The sequence below is a fragment of the Lissotriton helveticus genome, chromosome 9 (assembly GCF_964261635.1).
Source record: "Lissotriton helveticus chromosome 9, aLisHel1.1, whole genome shotgun sequence".
Taxonomy (NCBI): domain Eukaryota; kingdom Metazoa; phylum Chordata; class Amphibia; order Caudata; family Salamandridae; genus Lissotriton; species Lissotriton helveticus.
The window spans coordinates 545245573-545270933 of record NC_136070.1 but is presented as its reverse complement, the minus strand read 5'-3'; the positions used below and the strand labels follow the sequence as shown (position 1 = coordinate 545270933).

The following is a 25361-nucleotide window of genomic DNA, read 5'->3' as shown; positions in this document are numbered from 1 at the left end:
TTTTCACCATTTTAGGATGTTAACAGTGCATCATAATAAATTGAGGAAATTAGTGAGAAGGTTGTATTATGCAAAAAGTCCAGCACTTAAGCTAAAACAGTTAAACAGTGCTCTTTTGCATGGATCTGAATTAGATGTGAAGAACATTTGTGAAGAAATTGAGTTTTGTTATTTTGGTGAAAAAGAGGGCAGTGCAGAAACTGATACAGTAATTGAAGGTAATGTGGAAGAAAATGTACAGATTTCAAGTACAGAAAAATGTGACCATGAAATTACAAAGTTTAAGGTCAATTCAAGTGAAAGGCCTAATTTTTCTTGTGTGTGTTGTCGACGAACTCATTATAAGAATCAGACTAGGTTAGTTGATTTATATGCAAAAAGTGAAATGGAAAATAATAATGAGTGGAAGGATTTTGTAACTTATTTGTTGGTAGAAAATTGTTTTGATTTGGGGTCTGATCAACGTATTTGTAAATGTTGTTATAATAAATTAAATGAAAACAGAATGCCTGCTAGAGCTGTTCATAATAATCTGGAGTTGGTAGACATTCCTTCTGAATTGATGGATTTAAATACCTATGAGTCTATTCTGATTCAATGTGTGCATCCTTTTCAGGCTATTGTTCGCATGGAGCCTAAGACAGGGAAATTGCCTCTTTCAGATTTACAGAGAGGATTAAAGGGAAGAGTTGTTTATTTGCCTCTAGATTTTAAGAAAAATATTGATGCAATTGGTGTAGAAAAAGTAGAAGTGGAACCTCTGGTTATTCTAGTTTATGGTGTTCCAACAAAGAGTAAGAAAATCTGGCAAGAATTTGTGGATGTTAGGAAAGTCAAAAAGGCAACGTTGTATTTGGTAAAAAAACAATCACTACTACAAAAATGTATATGTTGGAGAAGAGGAAACAACTGTAGAAGAGGACAGTCATTTCTCAGCTGGGCAAATTGAAAAAGTTGATGTCTCTAGAAGTGAAGAAATTTATGAACATTCTAGTGTTCATCCTTTGCATTCCAAAGAAGTAATGGGGAATGCTATTGACTTGTTTCAAATGAAAGAAGCAAAAGGAAGTCCCATTAGTGTATGGGAAGAAAGTTTGGAAGCTCGTTGTTTTCCTCAGTTATTTCCAACAGGTCAAGGTGGACGATATGACGACCGACCTGTTCAAATTCCTGCATCTGAATACCGGACTTTAAGATTATATGCAGAAGATCCAAGGTTTCGTCAATGCATTCCATATTTGTTTCATCTACTGTTTGAGAGTGACTTGTCTGGACTTTCTTATACAGTGCTCCATATACTGAAAAGTGGAGTACATCTGCAAAATGTTTCGGCAAGGGACTTTATGGATAAAGTCAAACTGCAAGACAGTATTTTGGAATGTCACCAAATTAATCTCATGGCACGTCAGCGTGGTACTAACGAGTATTGGTACCATTGTAATGGGGAATTGAAATGTATGCTAAGAAACTTAGGAACTCCTACATGGTTCCTCATTCTTAGCTGTGCTGAGTATGCTTGGGAAGACTTACTCCAATTTCTACGAGAGGCAAATGCAAACATTGAAAATATTGAATACAAGACACCTGGAGAACTGTGCTCTTTGGATCCAGTTAATGTATGCAGGTATTTCAATCATAGGTTTGAAGCTATGATGTCTTTTATCACAAACAAAAAAAATCCTCCGCTTGGAGAGGTTTTGGATTTCTTTTGGAGAAAGGAGTATCAAGCAAGAGGTGCTCCTCACATACATATGCTGCTATGGATCGAAGATGCACCCAAATTTGGAACAGATTCGGATGACACAGTGATGAGTTTCATTGAACAGTATTCTACATGTGCTGTTCCGAAAACAATTTAAGACATCAAGTTTTACGCTTTCAAACCCATCGTTGTGGAAAATACTGTTGTCGAAAGTTCAAATCCAAGGACAAGTTCTACACAAAATGTCGTTTTGCATTTCTACGTCCAGTAACATCGAAAGGAAGAGTGAACAATGTTATGTCATCTTTACGACATACTGTGACAAGAAAATCACCAAAAAATACATACAACTTAAGAAGAAATGAAGAGTCCAAATATATAAATGACTACAACCCAGTCATTTTGTCCATGTGGAATGCTAACATGGATATTCAATATGTTGCTGACAACTCAATTGCTGTGGCTCGATATGTGACGTTTTACATGACAAAATCAGAAAAGACGGAAATGAAGGAAATGTGTGAGGAAATTTCACATGAAAAGAGTCTAAGTAAGAAGTTGTACAGTTACAGTCTGAAGATGTTGTCGCATCGCCAAATTGGAGCATATGAATGTTCTGATGGGTTATCATCAGCAAGTCTATATGCCAAATCTAGAACAATCATTTGGGTGAGTCTAGGTCTTGCTGCAACATGAAACCGAGTTTTGAAATCTGTACAAGAAATTGAGTATTTGGCGGAGAAAGAACCAAACAGTACAGATATTTTGAAGACAAGCATGTTGGATACATACTATCCAAATAGAAGTAGTCATCTTGAGAACGTTTGTCTCTATGAAGTTCTGCAAACCTATACTTTTAAGAGGAACATCACAGAAGACATCAATAAAGGAGTATATGCTGTAATTGGATGTGAAGGATGTCTGGTGAAACAAAGAAAAGGCCATTTGATTAATCATCGAAAATTGAGTTGCGAATCTCCAAACAAAAGGGAATTTTACTATTTAGCTCTTTTGCAACTCTTTAAGCCTTGGCGTACAGAAGAGGAACTACTTGGAGATTTTCTCAGTTATGAAGATTCCTTCAATGGAACCAAGGATACCATAGAATGTCCTGTTTTTTCAAATTATCTGCAAATGTTGAACGAGGAAATACAGCAAGAAGCTACAATTGCAGCAGAGACTGCTAGAGACAGTTCTCAAGATAGTCAGAGTTCTGCTTCATTGAGTCAGGATCCACTAGGAGGACCAATTATCCAAAATGAAGCTGCCACTGCCATGGATGAAGTGGAAAGAGCCATGGAACAAGCTCAAGAGGATGTAGTTAACTTAGAAGATTTGGAAAAAGAACTAAACGTTGAGCAGAAACAAATATATGACGAAGTCACAGAACAGATTGAGCATGGTTTATATCATGAGAAAAGAGAGTGCTCATGTAAATAATTTATGCCTGTCCGACTGTACATGAGTGGAGAAGCAGGAACTGGAAAAAGTTTTCTGATTAAAGCAATTGCAACTTATCTGCAGAAAAGAACGGAGTCATCGCTGTCTTTTGTTGTTACCGCTCCAACTGGGTTGGCAGCACATAACATTAAAGGGATTACTTTACATCGTTTATTGATGCTGCCAGTAGAGCATGATAATAAATTACAATACCACAAGCTATCTGGAGAAGCTTGTTGTGAAGTTTCCCGAGTCCTGAAAAAAATGAAACTTCTTATCATTGATGAGGTAAGCATAGTATCAAATGTAATGCTTGCTTTTGTGCATTTAAGAATGCAAGAAATTCTTAAAACAGAGTATGATGTGCTATTTTGAGGCAAACACATCATTGTTTTTGGAGATCTACTGCAGCTAACTCCAGTGAAAGGACAACCAGTGTTTAAAATGCTTACGCATGAAGATACCAGGAAGTGCCGAGGAAGCATTGGAAATGTTAATATATGGTTATATTTCAAATATGCAGAACTGCTTCAAAATATGCGACAGTCAAAGGATGAAGATTATAAAAATATTCTACAAGATGTAAGAATTGGAAAAGTAAGTGAGCATGGCAAAGAAGCTTTACATGCACGATTAATTTCAAATTTGTTTCCCAAACGAAAATATTCTCCCAGAGAATATTTTTAAGAAAATTCCTGAAAACAAATCTATGATATGCTTGATGCCAACTCTGCAAGAATGTTCAATCTTCAACAACAAAATGTTAAAGTTAGAAAATCAAGAGATTGTCAAACTGGAAGCTATTGATAAAATAGAGCATAAAGAAGCAACTATTATTTTGTCAGAAAAGTTGAAATCAAAATTGGATTCTTTAGAGAAGACAATATCTAAAACTGCTGGTTTGTAAAAGACTTTGTATGCATGTTTAAATTGTCATATAATTTTACGACGGAATTTACATGTAGAAAGAGGTTTAGTAAATGGAGCAATGGGTCATGTTGTTGATTTTGTGAATTACCAAAATAGAGATGGAATTGAATTTTTAAAATTTTAATTTGATGGAATTGAAGAAGTACAACAAATCAGTCGTTGTTCTGCTCGGTTTTTGCTTGTGAAAGATTTATATGTCCGCCGAAAACAGTTTCCTGTTTCTTTGGCAAATGCGGTGACTATTCATAAATCTCAAGGTTTAAGTATAGATAGTGCTTTGGGGAATATTGGAAGTTCTGTGTTCAAGGAGGGTATGGCATATGTTGCTTTATCTCGAGTCAGAACTTTATCTGGATTGTACTTGATTGATTTTGATGAGACAAAGATTAGTGCAGTTCTAAATTGTGTGCTTGTGGTAGGCCGAAAAAGAAGAAATGAGAAAAATTGTAGGGAAGTTGTAGCAAAAAGAAAAAAAGTAGATGAACCAGTAATTGTAAGTAGAAAGGAAAAGGATTTAGTTAAAGATTTTGTTGTTTGTTGAATTCTGTGTTTCAGAAATGTAACAGTGATAGAACAAAAATAGAAAGTGTTTCTGAAATTCGAAATGTTTTAGACATATGTTCTGGTCTAAATCAATTTTCACAGAATATTCAGCAAGATTGTCAGGAATTTCTAATGTATATGCTTGTTGTATTGCAAGATGAAGGTATAGATGTAGAAAATCTTTTCGACCTTTCTTATAAATGGCAGCATAACTGCGACAATTGTTCCTTTTAAAGTACTACTACAATAGACACTGAAAGATTTATATATTTGACTTTACCAGACTGCAAATCAGTGTCTTTTAATAATCTAGAGAAGCAAATCAAAACATGGTCTGTACTCAATGTAAATCTGCAATGCTATCAACATTAGTTATACAAAGATATGGACAGTGTGTAATTGTAATGTTCCAACGATGTAGACCTGATGGAACTAAATTGACAACTTTCATTAAAAATGTTGTGGCTTCTCAATTATCAATTTCAGGAAGAACCTTTGCAACTGCAGCAATTATTTTCCATGTTGGTCCTTCGACAACATCAGGACATTACACAGCTTATTTAAAATGTGAAAAAAGGCTGGACTAATTGTAATGATACTCAATTGACTTTCAAACAGCGTTTGCCTTTTGACTTACCAAATTCTTACCTAGTGTTCTTACAACCGAAATTTTAGGAAAGGTAATTGGCCTATGAAGATTGGAGCAGTTAATAAAACTTAATCTGCTGTTCAAATTTCTTTGTGAGTGAGAGTGATCAAGATAATAAAAAACTTGTAGTTGTCATAGAGGTAGTGTAAGTGTATCACATAGTGAGTGATATCAGTATTATAAGAAATGTTAATCATGAGTGAGCCAAAGGTGAAAATATAAGTATTGTTACATGATAAAAAAGATGTTGCAGCTTTTCTTTCAGAAAGTCAGGTAAGTGGAAGTTTAAGTTTACTATTGAGTAATTTCCAAAGAATAGGACTTTCCATATACTATTTGGCCTCGTGGAAAAGTAAGTGGATCACAAATGAGTTAAGATATGTTGTTTCTAAGTTTTACATTATTTATTGAAACGTTGTATGGGTTTTTTAAACACAATCTTTTTGATTGTGATTTTTTTTGCCCGCTGTCATATGATGAGTACTATTTAACTCACTGTTTAAAGTGAAATTCAATATATTCTGAGACCAGCAAAAATAAACCATATAACATGTTGTACAAGTTATTTTGTATTTTGTATTATGAAATATATATTATACTCCCCTTGTCTCACGCTCACTCACCTTTTTCTACCCTCTATCACCCCTCTTTACTCACCCTCACTGCCCTTCTCTCAGTCTCCTTCACCCCTGTTCCCTTACTCCACTTCCCTCACTACCCTCATCCCCATTCCTTTACTCCCCTTTCCCTCTCTCCCCTCCACCACTTTCCAGCTCTCAGTCACTCTACTTCATTCCCCTTCCCCTTCTTTCCTTCCTTTACTCCCTCAATAATTCCCCTTCCCTCACTCACCTTACTCTACTTCACTCACTCCTTCTCTCACTCCCTCTGTCCTCTCACATCCTCAGTCCCCTTCCCTCACTCTCTCACTCTTACCCTCACCCTCCATCCCCTCACTTTGTCACTCCCCCTTCCCTCACACTCACTCCCTTCAACTCACCAACACTCCCTCATTTACCTTTCTATGCTCCCTCACTTAGTCTCCTTCTCTCACTCCTTCCATCGCTCACTCGCCTTTATCCACCCTCTATCACTCTTCTTTCCTCAACCTCACTGCCCTTCTCTCACCCTCCCTCACCCCCGTTAGTTTACTCCACTTCCCGCACTTATCCTCATTCCCCATCCTTAACTCCTGTTACCCTCACTCTTCTCTCGCAGTCACCTTTTCCCAGTCCCTCTGCTGCACTCCCCTTCCCCTTATTTCCTTCTTCTTTCCTTCCTTTGCTCCCTCAGTCATTCCCCTTCACTCACTCACCTTACTCCACTTTACTCACTCCTTCTCTCACTCCCTCTGTTCTCTCACTTCCTCACTCCTCTTCCCTCACTCCCTCTCTGTTACCCTCACTCCCATTGTCCCCTTACTCTCTTACGCCCCTACACTCACCCTCACTCACCTTCCATCCCTCTTTGTCGTGAATGCACCCTCACTCACTTCCCCTTCCCTGTCACTCACTCCCCTTTTCTTACTCCCCTTTCCTTCTTTAGTTTTGATAACTCACATTCCTTTAGTATCTTACTCACCTTCAGTTCATTTCTCTCTCCCTCTATTCCTCTGTGTCACTGAATCTATCCGCCTCATTTTCCTCTTAGTAATTTGCTCTCCCTCTATTTCTTTTTTCCTCTCTCTGTCCTTCACCATTCCTTTGTTTACCTTTCTGTGTCCTTCACTCCTACTTTATCTCTTAGTACCCTTTTATGACTTTTAATCTCCTGCCTTGTCTCTTGTATTTTGAAATATATATTATAACAATTATTAAAAAATGTTTGCTCTTCCACAGATATTAAATTTATTACAAATATGTCACTAAGTGTACATTACTTATAAGGTAAGTTTGACAAACAAAATTTACTTTCTCATCACTCTTTTCCTTAACCTCACTACTTTTCTCTCACCCACCCTCACCCCCGTTCCCTTACTCTGCTTCCCTCATTTATTCGCATTCCCCATGTTTACTCACCTTTCCCTCACTCCCTTCCCACACTCACCTTCTTTCAGATCCCCTGCTTTACTTCCCTTCCCCTCTCTTCCCTTCCCCTCTCTTCCCTTCCTTCGCTCCTTCACTCATTCCCCTTCCCTTACTTACCTTACTCCATTTCACTCACTCATTCTCTCACTCCCACTGTCCTCTCACATCCTCACTCCCCTTCTCTCACTCCCTCTCTCTTAGTCTCACTCTCTCCGTCCTTTCACTCTCTCACTCCTCTTCCATCACGCTCACTCCCTATAACTCATCCACACTCCCTCACTTACCTTTCTTTGCTCCCTCACTCAGTTCTTTTCTCTCACTCATTCCTTCACTACCTCTATGTCCTCACTCCCTCACTCCCCTTGTCTTACACTCACTCGCCTTTATCCACCCTCTATCATCCCTCTTTCCTCTACCTCACTGCCCTTCTCTCACCCTCCCTCACCCCTGTTCCCTTACTCCAGTTCCCTCACTTATCCTCATTCCCCATCCTTAACTCCCCTTCCCCTTTCTCTCCTCATGCACTCACCTTTTCCCAGTCCCTCTGCTTCACTCCCCTTCCCCTTCTTTCCTTCCTTTGCTCCCTCAGTCATTCCCCTTCCCTCAGTCACCTTACTCAACTTTACTCACTCATTCTCTCACTCCCTCTCTCCTCTCACTTCCTCACTCCTCTTCCCTCACTCCGTCTCTGTTACCCTCACTCCCTCTGTCCCCTCACTCTCTCACGCCCTTCACTCACCCTCACTCACCTTCCATCACTCATTGTCGTGAATACACCCTCACTCACTCCCCCTTCCCTGTCACTCACTCCCCTTCTCCTTCTTTCCTTCCTTTGCTCCCTCAGTAATTCCCCTTCCCTTACTCACCTTACTCCACTTCACTCACTCCTTCTCTCACTCCCACTGTCCTCTCACATCCTCACTCCCCTTCTCTCACTCTCTCTCTCTTAGCCTCACTCTCTTCATCCTCTCACTCTCTCACTCCTCTTCCGTCACGCTCACTCCCTATAACTCAGCCACACTCCCTCACTTATCTTTCTTTGCTCCCTCACTCAGTCCCTTTCTGTCACTCTTTCCTTCACTCCCTCTATCCCCTCACTCCCTCACTCCCCTTGTCTTACCCTCACTCACTTGTATCCACCCTCTTTCACCCCTGTTTACTCACGCTCTCTACCGTTCTCTCACCCTCCTTCACCCCCGTTACCTTACTCCGGTTCATTCACTACCCCTCAATCCCCATCCGTCTCTCCCCTTCCCTTTACTTTCATCCCCCACTCACCTTCTCTCAGTACCTATGCTTCAGTCCTCATCCCCTCTATTCCCTTCCTTCACTCACTCACTTATTCCCCTTCCCTCACTCACCTTACTCCACTTCACTCACTCCTTCTCTCACTCCCACTGTCCACTCACATCCTCATTCTCCTTCCCTCACTCCCTCTCTCTTAGCTTCACTACCTCTGACCCCTCGCTCTCTCAGTCCCCTTCCCTCATGCTCACTACATTTAACTCACCTACACTCCCTCACTTACCTTTCTATGCTCCCTCACTCAGTCCCCTTCTCTCACTCTTTCCTTCACTCCCTCTGTCTCCTCACTCCCTCTTTCCACTTATCTCACGTTCACTTGCCTTTATCCACCCTCTATCACCACTCTTTCCTCAACCTCACTGCACTTCTCTTATCCTTCCTCACCCCCGTTCCCTTACTCTGCTTTCCTTACTTATCCTCATTCCCCATGTTCACTCCCCTTCCCCTCACTCACCTCCCACACTCACCTTCTTTCAGTCCCCCTGCTTCACTTCCCTTGCCCTCTCTTCCCTTCCTTCGCTCCCTCACTCATTCCCCTTCCCTAACTCACCTTACTCCACTTCACTCACTCCCACTGTCCACTCACATCCTCACTCTCCTTCTCTCACTCCCTCACTCCCCTTGTCTTACCCTCACTCACTTTCATCCACCCTCTTTCACCTCTCTTTACTCACTCTCTCTGCCGTTCTCTCACCCTCCTTCACCCCCGTTCCCTTACTCCGGTTCATTCACTACCCCTCAATCCCCATCCTTCTCTCCCCTTCCCTTTACTTTCATCCCCCACTCACCTTCTCTCAGTACCTATGCTTCAGTCCTCTTCCCCTCTATACCCTTCCTTCACTCACTCACGTATTCCCCTTCCCTCACTCACCTTACTCCACTTCACTCACTCCTTCTCTCACTCCCTCGGTCCTGTCACATCCTCATTCTCCTTCCCTCACTCCCTCTCTCTTAACTTCACTACCTCCGTCCCCTCACTCTCTCAGTCCCCTTCCCTCATGCTCACTACCTTTAACTCACCTACACTCCCTCACTTACCTTTCTATGCTCCCTCACTCAGTCCCCATCTCTCACTCTTTCCTTCACTCCCTCTGTCTCCTCACTCCCCTTATCTCACGTTCACTTGCCTTTATCCACCCACTATCACTACTCTTTCCTCAACCTCACTGCACTTCTCTTACCCTTCCTCACCCCCGTTCCTTTACTTCGCTTTCCTCACTTATCCTCATTCCCCATGTTCACTCCCCTTCACACTCACCTTATTTCAGTCCCCCTGCTTCACTTATCTTTCCCTCTCTTTTCTTCCTTCGCTCCCTCACTCATTCCCCTTCCCTCACTCATCTCACTCCACTTCACTCACTCCTTCTCTCACTCCCTCTGTCCTGTCACATCCTCATTCTCCTTCATCAGTTCACCCTCACTCACTCCCCTTCTGTCATTTGTTCCTTCAGTCTCTTTATCCCCTTCACAAACATTCTTTCTTTTAAAAAAAAATAAAAAAAATATAAAGAATATAGCTCTTTTTGGAGAATTTGAGGTAGTTCTAAAAATAACTTTTTTTTCTTCTTTTTTTTATGTTATACTTTTTTTAACTTTTTTAGAACGATTTTAAACTTTGTTTGGTTTTTATGGGGGAGAAAAACAAAACCAGGGAATCCAAAACTGCTCAACAGGAGCAAAAAAAAAGGGAAAAATTAGTGGTGGGTGGAGCAGCGGTGGTCTTGTTTTTAACGAGCAATTAGTTCTATGCTCTGCTCCCCATAACAAAGCAGTTCGTCGCAGTCCATGCAGACAATTTTGATGCCTACAAAGACTGGCTGTATATTCGGGATCAATCTTGCAGCTTGACTTCCCGAAGGTGTTGCTCCACCAGTCGAGGTGCTGCCGCCATCTGCTGGGGGATTGCGTGCCAGGTCCCTGACACTCTCCCTTGCATAGTTGTTGGGGTGTCTCCTTTCAACATGCCTTAATAAAGTTGAATTCCCAAAGCTGTATTTTTTATTTGGATTCCCACATGATAAGGTGGTGCCACAGATCTTGCAGCACACCTTTGCCGCATTCACCTTCTTTTCTCCTTCGGGGAAGGTAAAAAATTTCCAAATGAAGTGTTCCTTGACTTTGCGCCGAGGAGGGTCCTCAGGCAAAAAATCTTCTTCTGAGTCACTGGAGGTTGGTTGTCTTCCAGCCATTGTTGTGAAAAAGAAAAGATGCTGCAGATGATCCAAAGAACACCTCTTGCTCTCTCCAAGTTCAAAGTAATAGTGAGGGAAATGGGTGGGGGCTTTCAATATTTGGAAAAAAAACTGTTATGAACCAATGAAAAGTGTTCTTTTAAGGTCACATGGCTTGACGCGCTTACGCTACGCGCTCCGGAGCGCTTCCGGGTGCGTTTACGCGGCACGTACGTAGGCGCTTATGGAGGCGCTTCGGGGGGCGCTTACACGGCGCGTCACGATGACGTTTTACTTGATTTTCGTCAATGTGTTTAGAGTCAAAATACGTTTTTTAAAAATAAAAAATACTACTGTTATGAGTATGCTACTGAATGTCTTGCATTACTATTTACTTTAAATACGTAATTATATTTTTTTTCGCACGCGGGAATAGCGCTCTCGCTACGTGTACGGGTGCGTTTACGGGTGCGCGTACCCTGAGCACTCCAGGGTAAAAAGATTTTTAAAAAACATAGGAAAAATACATAGAAAAAATAATGTTAGATAAATATACATTATTTAAATAATTTTATAAAAATTATAATAATTATTTGCTATAAAAAATAGCTATTAAAAAAACCTAATAATTTACTTTAAAAACCATAGGTTACAAACTCGTTATAGTTAGAAATTAGCTTTTAAAAAACCTTTGAAATTCACTGAAAAAAACCATAGGTTTAACACTCGTTATAGTTAGGAATTAGCATTTTAAAAAATTGGGAAATTCACTGAAAAAACCATAGGTTTCACACCAGTTATAGTTAGCTGAACATTTTACTCATACAAAACCATTGAAATTCCCACGTTATAGTTAGTTGAACTCACTATAACTCGCGCGCCCGTCATCCACTGCTGATGATGTCACATATTACATCATTCATGACATAGTCAGTGACATCACTAATGACATCACTGATGACATCTCAAATGACATCACTGATGACATCTCAAATGGCATCACTGATGACATCACTGATGACATCATCCATGTGATAATACGATGCACCTCCTCACACTCTAATCTAACCTTTGATACACCCAGTGTTAAATACAAACTACCATTCCTGAAATTATTGACACACCAATACCAGTAACTACATACGCACTCACTGATTCCTAGGTCTAAACACACATCCACTCATTCACCCATACAATAACTCATACATACAGACACTCATCAATACAACACTATCATATGCACTCATACACCTATACCGACAAAAAAAATACACATCACACATCGTACCTGGGATGTAATGTCACCTGAAAAGTAAAACATGTAATATTAAAAGAAATTTGACACCACATCACTTACCTAGCATTGCTACTTCCACTCCGAGCAAGCCGAGCGGGTCTGCTCATGGTCAATGACGTTGGCTCATTGGAACATCACTTGCTGGTGGGTGCAGGAGATCCCAGTGTGCAAGTGCATGCTCCAACCGACACTTCCCAACAGAACCTTGCACAGTGGTAGGCTGTAACCCTTGCTGGACCGACCACCTACTCTTAGCATGAGAGGAAGGGTTGCTGCACATATGAAATAGGCACTGCAACCCCAGCCTTGATAAAAATGTGGTGGGGCGTAATGCACCTTGCACCACCTTCAACCACATGGGGTGCTGTAATCTGAGACAGCTGCCTGCCTCTGCTATAGCTAGGTGTGCATGGGTAAAAACATTTATTAACTGGAAAAAAAGTAAAACAAACACACAATGGGAGTCCAAAAGTAATAAAAAGTCCAAATAAAATTGTTGAAAAGAGGTGAAAGGTGGAGCAGAATGGGATAGATTGGATTGGCTGTGGCATAGGGATCAGGGAAAGCAATGGATAGCTAGGCAGGAGTAGGCTGAAGTAAAGCAAGTGGCTGTGTTCTTGCATAACATGAGGTGCTAGTTGCTGGGTTTTTAAAGCATGAAATCAGTCCCCATCGCCTTATTTTTATAACACAAGGTGTGAGGAATGCATTTTCATTTTGTGGTAACTTAGCATAATTACGTGATTACACAGATTTTGCACACCCCTACTCCAGATTATGGAAACACTTACCATCTCTCTTAGAGCTCTGCTTCTGATGATAATCAGACTTATTCATAGATCTGTTCTGTAACAATACCCAAGCTTACTAAGAGCTCCATGTGGTAATGCTCATACTCAGTGAAAGTACTGGAATTGACACTACCTAGGCACACCAAGAGTCACTCAGAACTCAGCTACTGAAAATTCCCCGATTCACTCAGACCTCTGCTACTGACAAAATAAGGACTCGACAAAAGCTCAGATTCAAACTGACTATGAATAATGGTACTAATAATAGCCTAACTCAGAAATACTCAGTGAGAGCTTTGATACCACCCATACTGTTCTTGAGTACTGCTCCTGCTAATGCTCAAACTCACCAACAGCAGTGTACTAATGATAGGGCTAATTCATAGCACATGCTGATTGACTTTGAGATCTACTCCTGACAATGCCCAAACTCACTAACAGCATGGTATTGCTTATACCCATGCTCACTCCTAGATCTGATAATGACAATACCCACGCTCACACAGAGCTCTGCCGCAGAATATTCTCAGACTCACTCAGAGCTCGCCTCCGATAACGCTCACGATCACCAAATGCAATCATGGTGATAATACATCAACTCACTCAAATCTGTGGATTCTAAAAAACTCAGACTCACACATAGTTCTCAGGAAGAGCACTAAATGAGTGTTGATCCTGGTGTGAAAAGCAGCGATTCTGCATACCAGAAGCAGAGCTCTGAGGCAGCCTAGGTAAAGACAGACTCACTCAGATCTCTATTCTTGCTGATGCCAGACTCACTCAGAACTCTGCTTTAGATGATATCCTAAATGACTCAGAGTTCTGCTTTACAAAATCAAACCAAAACCATTCATTACTGCTCATATTCAGACAGTTCTAATATGTATTCATTCTTGTAATTTTTTTTATACCGCTTTGCTCTCCTTAATTATACTTCAAATTTGTGAAGTGTGGAGACGGAAATTCACTGTGATCTCTGTTCCTGAGAATAACCAGACATACGCAATACTTGACATTTGTAAAATTTAGATTCACTGAACTTGCTACTCTATTACTCCCTGGCAAATATTGTTATTTATTTTTGTATCAGGGCACATCAGAATAAGTAAACTGTGCCTACTATCTGATCAGTAAACTACAGTTTGTCACTGGGAGAAAGTGACGCTTTCTACGTGTTTTGTGGGCTGATGCTGGTAGGTTTTTTGTCTATGGGCACTGGGACACTGCTAACCAGGCCCTTCCGTGCATATGCTCTGACCCTAACATATATCAAAATTGGTTAATACCTAATGGGCATATTTAACTTTCATGTAAGGCCATATTATATGCTACCTAACATACATGCATGTCATGAAAAGTTAAATGTTGACTAAGGAACACAGCACTGCTGTGCCATCTACTAGTGTGACCTGGCAAACATGACTCCAGGTCTACCACTGTAGGCTAGTTACTGTAGATTAAAACCTGCACCCAGACCTGTCAAAATAACCCTTTTTGACAGGAGACATTCGTCTTTCAATTTATTAATATCACCCCTGTGAAGGCCTTGCAGCCCTTAAGGCGGGGTGTATGGTATTTAAAAGTAGGATATATAAAAAACGAAAGTTAAATGTGCTTACAGTGATTAGCACCGAAACTATAGCAAGGCTGGCTGGCCCATAAAGAAACTCCCAGAAACAGTATTAAATACTAATTCTGCTATCTGTTAATTGGGACCAGCTTGAAATTTGATTACTACACTATTCTGAATATTTATTAAAATCCAAATTCAATTGTAAAGTCCAAGTTTTAATAAATATTAAGGATAAGTAACTTTTCAAAGTATCATCTTTTCAATAATCTGTGAGTTTTCACTTCTTTGAACAAATCAGTATTTAGCTTGCATTTATGTCTACTGCAGAGAAGTTGGTTAAATTGTAAACATTCTTTTAGAGGCTGAGGGTGGAGGCTTGAATAATTCAATTTGATATTTCTCTCAATGGGTTCTCCATAGAGGTTGGTGTAGAGGAGGGCATTAGCCACCCATAATCAGTAAATCCAGAAAAGATTTTTAAGTATTGTCACTCTGCCTGATAAACTTTAGTCCATTGCAATTCTGTTTATGGTAATGTGGCAATTTTGGAACTGATTGAGGAAGGAGGGAGATCCTTTCCAATTCATAAAAATATAATAAATGTCATGTTTCCAGAAAATAATTTGTTTCCTGAAGGGAATAGACTGTGCCAAAATTCTGGCGGTTTCAGGTGATCTTTTCACTAATGTGTATTGCACTAAAAAGAACACCACGTTTTTGTCACTAGAACCCCTCATATGTCTATGTTCATATATATTTTTAATTAAATGTTATGTTATGTTATGTTAATGGTTTGTTTGAGTGCACAGCTGCCCCAGCTAAGGGGCGTCCCGGCGCTGACCGTAACCTAGTACCAGAAAAGGAAACTGCAGAAGAGAAAACCTAAGTTAAAGGAAAAAGAAAAGTCTTAATGGCTTTCCGAAAAGGGAGAAGCTCATCAATTCCACGAATAGATACAGGCAAGGAGTTCCACAGTTTGGCCGCCAACAGTCGGAAGGAGCGACCTCCGACGCGGCAGAGTCTCAACTTGGGTACATTTACCAGATGTTGCCCTGAGGAGCGCAAATTATGTTGAGGAGTGTACGGAGTTAAGAGTGGACGAAGTAACTCCGGGCTGGTACCTTTCAAGATTTTAAATGCTAAACAGAGCGTCTTGAACTGGATTCTGGCTTGAATCGGTAACCAGTGTAAGGCTCTGATGGTGGCTCTAACAGAGCATCTGCGAGGCAGTCCGACAAGAGCACGGGCTGCTGAGTTCTGTACTCGCTGAAGACGCAGAATCTCAGCTTTATTAGCACCCAAAAATAACGTGCTAGCGTAGTCCAAGCGCGATAGAATTGTCGCTTGGATAATAAGCTGCCGAACAGGCGCTGAGAAAAACTTCAGAATAGGGCGTAGGCCCCTCAACAGGCCCACACATGTCGCTGCCACCTTCTTCGTGTGGCACTGGAAATTGAGATCTGCATCCAGCCACACTCCCAAGTTCTTGACCACTGGCTTGGTGGAAGGCATAATGCCTAAGGAGGCTGGCCACCAATGTTCGTTCCAAAGGGAGGTGTTTTTCCCTACCAACATCACCTCAGTCTTAGTGGCATTTAATTGAAGGCAGTTTTCAGCCATCCAATGGGCAACAGCAGTCATACCATCTCGGAACCTCGAGGCCGCGGCCGAGGGACCTTCAGCCAGGGTAACAATCAGCTGAGTATCGTCAGCGTACGAAACTAACGTTAGGCCCCATTCTCTAGCCACAGCCGCGAGAGGTTGAATATACAGGTTGAACAACGTCGGGCTCAACGCAGAACCCTGCGGAACCCCTTGGCAGATGGAGTGAACTTGAGACTGAAAAGGTGGTGCCGAGACCCGGAAGGATCTTTCCGTCAAGAATGCACGGAACCATTCCAGGGCCTGATCCATGATCCCAATAGGCTCCAGACGGTACAACAAGATGTCATGTGACACCGTATCAAAGGGAGCGCTAAGATCTAATAATATAAGCGCTGCACTTTGACCGGCGTCGAGGGTAGATCTTAAGTACTCCATGGAGGCCAACAGGGCTGACTCGGTACTATGACCCGCTCTGAAGCCGTTCTGAGACGGGTCCAGAATGTTATTAAGGGTCATATGGCGAGCCAACATCTCGTTCACATGAGCTTCAGCTATTTTAGCCACCCATGGAAGCAGGGAGATTGGCCTAAAATTCTCAGGCAAAGAAGGATCAAGTGTGGGTTTTTTAACAATAGGAGAGACCAGAGCCTGTTTCCAAGCCAAAGGTACTATCGAAGTGGTGAAAGACAAGTTAAGTATCTGCTGGAGAGGTTTCAAAACAAGATCCATAGAATCCAAAAACTGTGCGGCCTCATAGGGTCAGATGGAAACCCTGATTTATCCTTTTTACAGAATCTCACAAGTTCATCACATGAGAGCTCAGGTATCATGGTGAGAGTGGATGTCTTCTCCCTAACCGTGACAAGACCTGGAGCAGAGAAATGCTGAGGGAAGGTGGCGTAGATTTTCTGCACTTTGCTCAAAAAGAAGAGAGCAAGGTCCTCGCATTGCTGTGCTGAATTTACATGTGAGACTGAGGTTTTGGTGTTTTTTAGCTCCTGGACAATTTTGAAGATATATTTCGTGGGATTCGAACTGTCCCTGATTTTTTCCGCGTAAAAATTAGCGCGTGTGGAGCATATCATTCTATGGTAGTGTTTTAATTTAGCCGAATACACAGATTTAAGGTCTTTGTCATAATCCCTTCTCCACAGTCGTTCTGCTCTTTTACACTCCTTCCTGAGTATTCTAAGAGAATCTGAGAACCAAGGGTTGGAGGTCGAGTTCCGTCCCCTGACCCATCTAGCTGGAATCAGGGCGTCAAGCCCTCCACTTATCCAGTCGCAAAAGGCGATATATGCGGTCTCAGGGTCAGACAAATCTTCTACAGTGGTCTTTCTCAGGTGGGTGTGGAAATCATCTAGATTAAAATTATGCCAAGGCCTTTTAAACGCCAAAGTAGTGCCATTAGATTTTGGGAGTTGTGTCATCTTCCAACTAACTTTGATCAAATAATGATCAGTCCAAACCATAGGAAGAGGTTGATCAACCTGAACCTCTGGGATGTTAGAAAAAACCGGGTCCAATAGATGTCCTGCGGCATGAGTGGCATCCCGTACTAGTAGGTCTAACTGGAAAGCTGCTAAGTCGGCTATCAAATTACGGATAGCATAGTCCTGTGTTTGATCAAAGTGGAGATTTAAGTCGCCTAAAATAGAGAAGTTGGCGGATTGCAACACCAATGTGCCCACTAGTTCTAATAAGGCTTCACAGAATTTGGAAGCATGACCAGGAGGGCGATAGATATAAAGGCCCGAAAAAGCAAAATGCGGATTATATCAAGTCTAAAACGTGCACATTCACATCCCCATAGCTTCTCCTCCGTGAAAGTACAGGGATATAAAGCTTTGTATATAACAGCAATCCCGCCTCCCCTGGAGTCACGGTTAAGGGTCTTAATCAGATAGCCTTCTGGGAGAAGTATGCCAGTTATCCCTGCCATATCATCCCGCAACCATGTCTCACAAACAAAGAGAACATCAGGGTTTTCGTCACAGAGTAACGAGTGAACATCCATATGGTGTTTTACCAGTGAGCGCACATTTAGTTGTAGAACAGTGAACATTGTTTGAGTCCCTAAAACTTCAGAACTCCGAACCCCCAAAGGAGAGGATGATGTAAAAGCACAAGACTGACACCTCAGGCTTGAATTACCTAGCTGTAATGGCAATTCCACACAAACCCCCGCATCAGGTTTTAAAAACATAAGTTGTTCCTTGTCATACCTGTGCACAGGAAGTAGGGCAGGACCAGGGGTAATGGCGAGAGGCGATGGACAGGCGATGACGGGCGTAGAACGTTGGTTATTATTTTTATCCACTGTGTTTATAAATAATAAGCATTAATGTGACACTTCCACGCACCCTCTTTGGAACACTTTCTACACCTGTGAAAGAACAAAAGAGGGCTAGGCTCACTGTCTGTTACCTGAGAGGAACCCTGCAGGACTGAACCTGCTCCCCCTTGTACTCAGGACAAAGAGAGGGACTCGAACGGTGGATTATCACAGTCAACATTGAAAGTAAGGAATAGCTGCTGTCAGGTAAGTTACATTTTATTTATTAAACAGTGATTATAGGTGGCCAATTTTATTGTAAGGAGAGAGGAGGGAGCTGGTTAGATGCATGTTAGTACTAAGATGTATGTTTTGAATGTTTAAAAACCATTTTAATTCCTATGCAGGTAGCGGTTGTAGGCCCATGTTGAGATGATTGCTTTTCAAAAATAATTGGTATAAAAAAATAAATGTAAAGAAAGTTTAGGATTTCTTTTAAACCAAATAAAAAAAACAATATATTTTTTTCTTTTTTGACGTGTTTTTTTCAACAAAGTTTATTGTATCTATGACGGTCAAAAGAAACACATGGGAGCAAGCAAAAAATGGATGCCTTGGATCGTCTATTGGATTTTGTGGTCATTTTGGAATTTATTTTCTGGATTTTTCAGTGATGCTGGATTTTTAGTGCATGAGGACTTTTGGTTTTTGGATTTTTTGAATTGTTTCAAAGGATATGGTTGGATTTCGATCGTATGGATGGTGGATTGCATCAATTTTTGCCAAAAAACACAACTTTTTCTGGATTTTCTTGGGGGATTGTGTTTTTGAGACTACACATGACATTTTCCAACAGTGATTTTGCAGGAAAATATGGCTATGCCAATCTGTGTCTCCTTTGATAGCTTACAATAGGTTTTGGATTGCTTCATGGATTATAGATTTGAAAATTTGGATTAGCGAAGTGCTAAAGGCTCTTGGTGAAGGATGGTTGTTTAAGAATCAATAAGAGTTGGAGAAAGAAGACAATACCAGGTAAGAACCCAACATTCCTTTAATTTAGAAAAATAATTTCATTTTTTTTTTAATGAAATGCAAAACAGGATAGAAATGGTGTGCATTATTGTCTAGGTAGTCTGAAGCCACCATAAATAAAAACAGTTAAATTTGTCCCAATAGTCGTTCTGACATTGCTTTTGTTCTTTTGGAAATTCATGGGTTCAGACTACCAGTCAGTAATTGCGCGATTCTCATTTCTTGGAAACTTTAATTCTTGCTCAAAATTCTTAAGAGTTGATAAAAGTTTGGGTGAGGTTTTCTGATTGATTTGTTGAAGGAGCTGTGCCATCCCTCTGTGGCATTATTAGTCTTTGCACTTCCCTCTAAGAAGGTTGTGTAACAGTTCCAGCACTTAAGAGGGAACCTTGGCTTCCTCCTGCAATGCGACCTGCTTAGATGGCCAATCCATGTGTCCTCAAAGTAATTTAGTGAGGGTGCCAATTTGTCTTCGTTGTAAAATACTCAGGGGGCGATTTTTATGCGGCTGACTTGGTTTTCTCCCTTCTGGGTGTTGTTGAGTTGCTCTGAAGGAAAACTTGCCATTAACAGTGGTGTTCTAAATGATTGTTATGTAAAGAGCTGTAATTTTTTGCAATTTTTTACTTTTGTTTTTTTAGATTGATTGTTGTTTGTGTTCTTTTGGATACTGAAGAGAAATGTTTTGGTTAGTATTGGCTGTAACATTAGGTTTTTCAAACATTTTACCTCTCAAGGTCTTTTGCTTGGTGCACAAGTACTGTGATTATGGTTTGGAGACAACATTATGGTTTTGTTCATAATTTTTTTATTGATTTTTTCACTTGTCCTGTGAGCAAAAGGTATAATGACTGTATGTTCCACTGTAAATGCATTGCATTTAATAAACCAACAACTGACCAGCACTTCTCAGGGGCAAGCACCCGGTGGAGTTAGAATTGGAATTTAGCCCTCCACCACTGACTAACACCTTCCCTAAGGCAAGAGCCCAGTAGAGTTAGAATAGTACTTTTGCCCCCAACACTGACCACCACTTTCCCTGAGTTAAAGAGATTTTTAAAATTATTATTATTTTTTTAATTCAGTTTAGCATAAATGTACAGGGGTTTGTCTTTAGGGAAATAATTCAAATGTGAATGTTGTATGTCTATGTCTAAACTCTGGAAATGTATTATAAAAATAAAATTAGTTTTAGGTTTCGGAATTATTTCTGTTCTAATTAAATGTATTTTTTGTTATACTTTCACTTACTTCAGTCAATAGATGGCAGTGTTTGGAATCGAATTGTGAGCATGTGGTCACCAGGGAAGTCACTGTACCACTGAGCACAAAATGGTGGTTGGCTGAATTTACACATTTTTGGGGGGTTATCGAGACTTTAAAAGAAAATATGCTTTGAAATAGATTTTTGCGCTTGATTCAGAAACTGACAGAATGTATATTTATTATGTAGTGAAAATGTGAGTCTTTATGTTCTCCTTTAGAATGGCAACCATTTTGTGTAGGCATTGGTTGTAGAGTTACTGTGGATATAGTGGAAGGATCCCAGTTTCCTTTGTTTTGGAATACACACATTGGTTTCGCCATTGACCCTATTGTGTTTTTACTAAAATAGTTATGATGTGTACTTCTATTGATTTACATTGGGAAGAGTATTGTAATTTTTACGTCTGCAATATATCAATATTTTTTTATTTGTTTATTTCATTTTTCCAGGATTTTTCTTGGAAGCATTAAAATCTGTTTTACATAGGTTTAGTATGCATTGCAATAGCATGCATTGAACTGGTATGCGTGGTAATGTTATGCGTTGTAATGGTACTTTCAATGTATCCCTATGGAGCTGGACATAATGTATGTGTTGCAAAATCATGCATTGTAATGTTAGGTGCGTTGTAAACTCCGCGTCGTAAAAGCATGCGCTGTAATGGTATGCGTTGTAACGTCATATATCCGTTCTTGAGAGTTTTAGCAGTATTATTACTTAAAACTTTAATAATTCATACCTCCTATTCTTATTGGATTTTTGGTGTTGTTTTGATGTCATTTTGTGCATTGAAGATGTCTCTATTTTTCTAAATTTGATGGATTTTGGATTGTGTTTTTGGGTATTTTGGCCTTTTAAACTGTTTTGGTACTACTAATTCTTTACATATTTTTTATAAGTCAAGCCTGACTGCTGTGTGTCATAGGTAGCAGGGGGGACTGAGCTTGGGTTTACATTACTGAAACCTTGAACTGAATCTAATAAGTCAGGAACTTTATTACATGTGGAGGAATATCATCTTCCTCAAGTAATAATTAACTTTCTGACAATCTTAAATTTGTTTTATAAAAAAGTGTTTTCATCAAACTGCAGCTGAAAAACATTATATATATTTTTAAAATAAAAATGCACACACATCTACAGGGATTCGGGCTATGGCTATCATGTAGACATATTATTAAAAAACAAATATCTCGAAGAAGGGGAAACATACAGATCTCTGTGAAAAAAGACAAGTCCCATGTCCCACCATCTTTCATTTAGATAAATATGCAAAATAAATGCACTGTGAATGGTCAAACATCTACTACATTCATGCACCTGCACTTATTGCAGAACTATCAGCGGTGTGCTTTCTGTAAATGATTGACAGCCTCTGGATTGGCTGAAATTTATAGCTACCCATCTCAGTCATATGTTTGACTAGTTATGCATGTAATTTGTTTTTAAGGGCATTTCAATCCCTGTGAGAAATCATGATCTGATTGCAGTGTCCCCCCACTCCCCCCCATTTTGACTACTAGATGTTGGTTTTCTGACTTTGACTGTGCGCTAACCAGACCCAGGAGCCTGTGCTCTTATTAAAAGTATATGGTAATTAGGTGTACTTTTAATTGGTACTGACCTCCTAGATGTAAGTCTCTGGTATATAATAGAGCATGTAGGTTTAGAGGCCCTATATACTTAATGCACTTAAGTGTGCACTACTGTGTTGCCTGATGTTATTTTAATGGCAGCACTGCTCTTCAGGCTACATTACAACTATACACAAATTCATCTTTGGAGTTAAAGGTACTTAGAAAGCCTCAAAGTATCTTATTTTGACATACAAGTCACCAGTAAGGTCTTCCCTAGGTTACCTTGTAACTTTAAACAGGGCGATTATATAATATATTTTATATGTCCTGGTGAGGGAAAGACCGCCAATCTTGTTTTCCCCATTGTCAAAAACTAGCTCAATAGGCTAACAAGGGAATATTTTATTTAAGTATAAATATTTACAAGAGCGACCTAGAAATGTCATTCAAAGATTTAAATTAATAGAAACAATCAAACATTTTGTCACTGTTCAATTTGTTATAACTATTACAGAAAATAAGTTATAGAACTTTCTTTACATTAAGGAAAAAACGTAGCCTTACAGCTGCCCTCTCTCTATTGGCCAGCTTCCGCCATGCTGAGCCAAGCTGTCTTAATGAGGTGTGAAGTGGCCTACTAGAGACACAATGGATTTCCTGTGGGTGGAGAACTGCAGCTGCAGAAGCGCAAGATAGGATTTGGGTGGAGTAGTCGGACTGGTCTTCAAAGGGAAAATGGCACTTTATGACAGCACAGGCACACCCCCACATCCTGCACACCCACCACACAAGAGCCCCTGTAATTAGATTAGTGAAGAAGCTGGAAGAGGAGTGTTAGAGAATCCTAGCCACGCTAGTGGCTTGGCGTAAATCTAACTCTCCAGGAGAGACTTTCTTCATTTTGAATTTTGGAAGAATAGTACTTTCTGGGGCAAGAATATGCCACACTTTGGAGGAAGCGGTAATACCTGAGGGTGGAACCCTACATCTCATGAGGCCCAGGCACACTGAATAAATATGGAAGTGTTGCCAAGCAACTCAGATCTACTGCCTGCAACAACAAGGAGAAGAAGAACTTCCCTTCTGGAATCCTGATCTGCCCCCAAAGGACTTCCCTCTGAAGGACTGCTCCTGCTACACAATCTGGTACTACAAAGCTAAGGACTTTGCCTGGCTTCACAAGTGTTAAGAAGTGGACTTCCCACAAGCTACAGTTTAACAGAGCACACCTGCATCATCTCCAAAAGCTGCGTCCAGAAATTTGGTCAAGTGCATTGTGGGAATTTTAGTCCCAACATCCCAAAGTTCATTGCAGAGCTTCTAGACCCTTGGATTGGTGTTTCGACACTTTGAACCCACAAGAAAAACTTCAGGAAGAAGTTCCAGAAATTTAGAGAAATGTGAAACAACTTTTGGGAAAAGCTCCATGAGGTGATTGAACTGACATTCAGAGTCAAGCCGACCAAGTCAAACTGCAACCCATCCTGGGTTTCAGGTTTGTCCCACTGAAAACACCAGAGCTCAAGGCTTAAAGGAATCGACCGAGGTCTCACACTGAACCAAGCCGATGACATCGGCACAAATCCAGCCTGAAAAGGAGCCTCGCTTGACCTCGAGAGAAAAAGCTCCAGAAACGTTTCTAAGTACAAAGGTAAAATTTGGCCCAAGGCCTTTTGCTTACAGTATCCGATCAGGGCTCTATTGTGGTCAGCTTCAAACATTGACTTTGTCCTGGTCAAGCGCAACCAGATGTTCCAATTTGGCGATATTGTGTTTTTATCACTAGATAGTGTTTATTCTTTAAAAATGTATTTCTCTGGTTCCCTGAATTGGATTTTGTCATTTTGGTGTTTTTTTAAAGATTAAAAAAAATCCAATTTAAAAAAATTGGTGTTGGATTTTTATTGTTTGTTGCACACTACTTATTTAATGCATTGGTGGTTAAAATGATTTACACACCTGTCTTTTAAGTGAAGCTTGCCTGCTCATTGACGGCTACCAAGGGTTGAATAAGGGATTAATTTATTGAGACCCTAACATAACTTTTATTGTGTTTGTGGCCTTATTACTAGTAGTAAGGCACTACTCATCACTACTAATAAACCACTTTCCAACAAGGAGCAAAGAGGAACATCAGTCACAGCAGGGTGTGGCACTTATCTGCTGTTTTGGTGAGGGGAAGGTGAAGTGCAAAAACATTTGTGTCTGTGCTGTAACAGTGAGAGCTCACAAAACATATGGCAGCTTCTCTCTGATGCATGTTTCCTATGTTTTCTTCAGAGTGGCATCGCAGATTTTTGAATGTGCATGCCTTTCAGGAAGACTTCAAAGTTTCCAACATATTTGCTAGACATGAAAGACTCTTACGAGTATCCAGGAGTAACCGTTGCTTGTCCTGGCACTTCGGCTGGTACACTTTAACACACTGTGTATAATATCAGTGGCACCGCCTTTGCTAGCGCTGATGTCAGTGGCCAACAATGCAGTGGCAGGAACAGAAAGTGAAGAGGATTTAAAGAGATCTGTTTACATCGCGTTGCTTTCACTCCTTACCCTATCCCGAGCCTTTTAACTGCAAATAGAAAGCTAGTGTGGGTTAAAAGGGCAAACTTCTAATGGTACCCGGTTCCAATGTATGACATATCTCTTTTGAAGCCACTGGCCTTTTTGGTGATTTTAAGTCCATGATTCCTGGCACCTCCCCCTAAAACGGATTAGCTTATACTTTGTTTTCACCTCTACAGTGAGTTTCTCTCCATCTTCTTGCTTTCCATTGATCCTGGCAACTTTCCTTAGGTGTGTGACAGCCTCGGGGGCCCTGTCATTCAGAATGAGCCAACGGGCTGATTCAGGTATAAACCTAGAGAAAGAGAAAGAATCCCAGTAAGTAACTGATAAAGCACTTCAAAAAATAGACTAGACTGTGTGATTTAGAAGGATTTACTCCAAGTTTTCATCAATATCCATTTATAACAAACAATAATCACATCCATTGGAATGCACATAGACCAATGCACTGACTGTGTGAAAGGTTAAAAAAAAATGCTATATATTATGATACCTGCTACCAGCTGCAGCCATGTTTTTATTACTCATGATAATCTTGCCCACAAGATGTGCTCATCTTTGAGACTTCGGTACTGATTATGAGTCTGTTATTTTTTCTCTGACCCC

General features: G+C 40.5%; 1 protein-coding gene across 1 annotated transcript in view; it reads right to left on the bottom strand.

Annotated features, from left to right (window-relative positions):
* LOC144781527 (solute carrier family 22 member 20-like) overlaps nt 1–25361 on the bottom strand; it is a 336644-nt gene that overhangs the window by 156618 nt on the left and 154665 nt on the right. The window contains exon 6 of the mRNA XM_078660426.1: nt 24924–25047. Within this exon, the coding sequence (XP_078516552.1) occupies nt 24924–25047 (124 nt within the window). The remainder of the gene's footprint in view (nt 1–24923; nt 25048–25361) is intronic.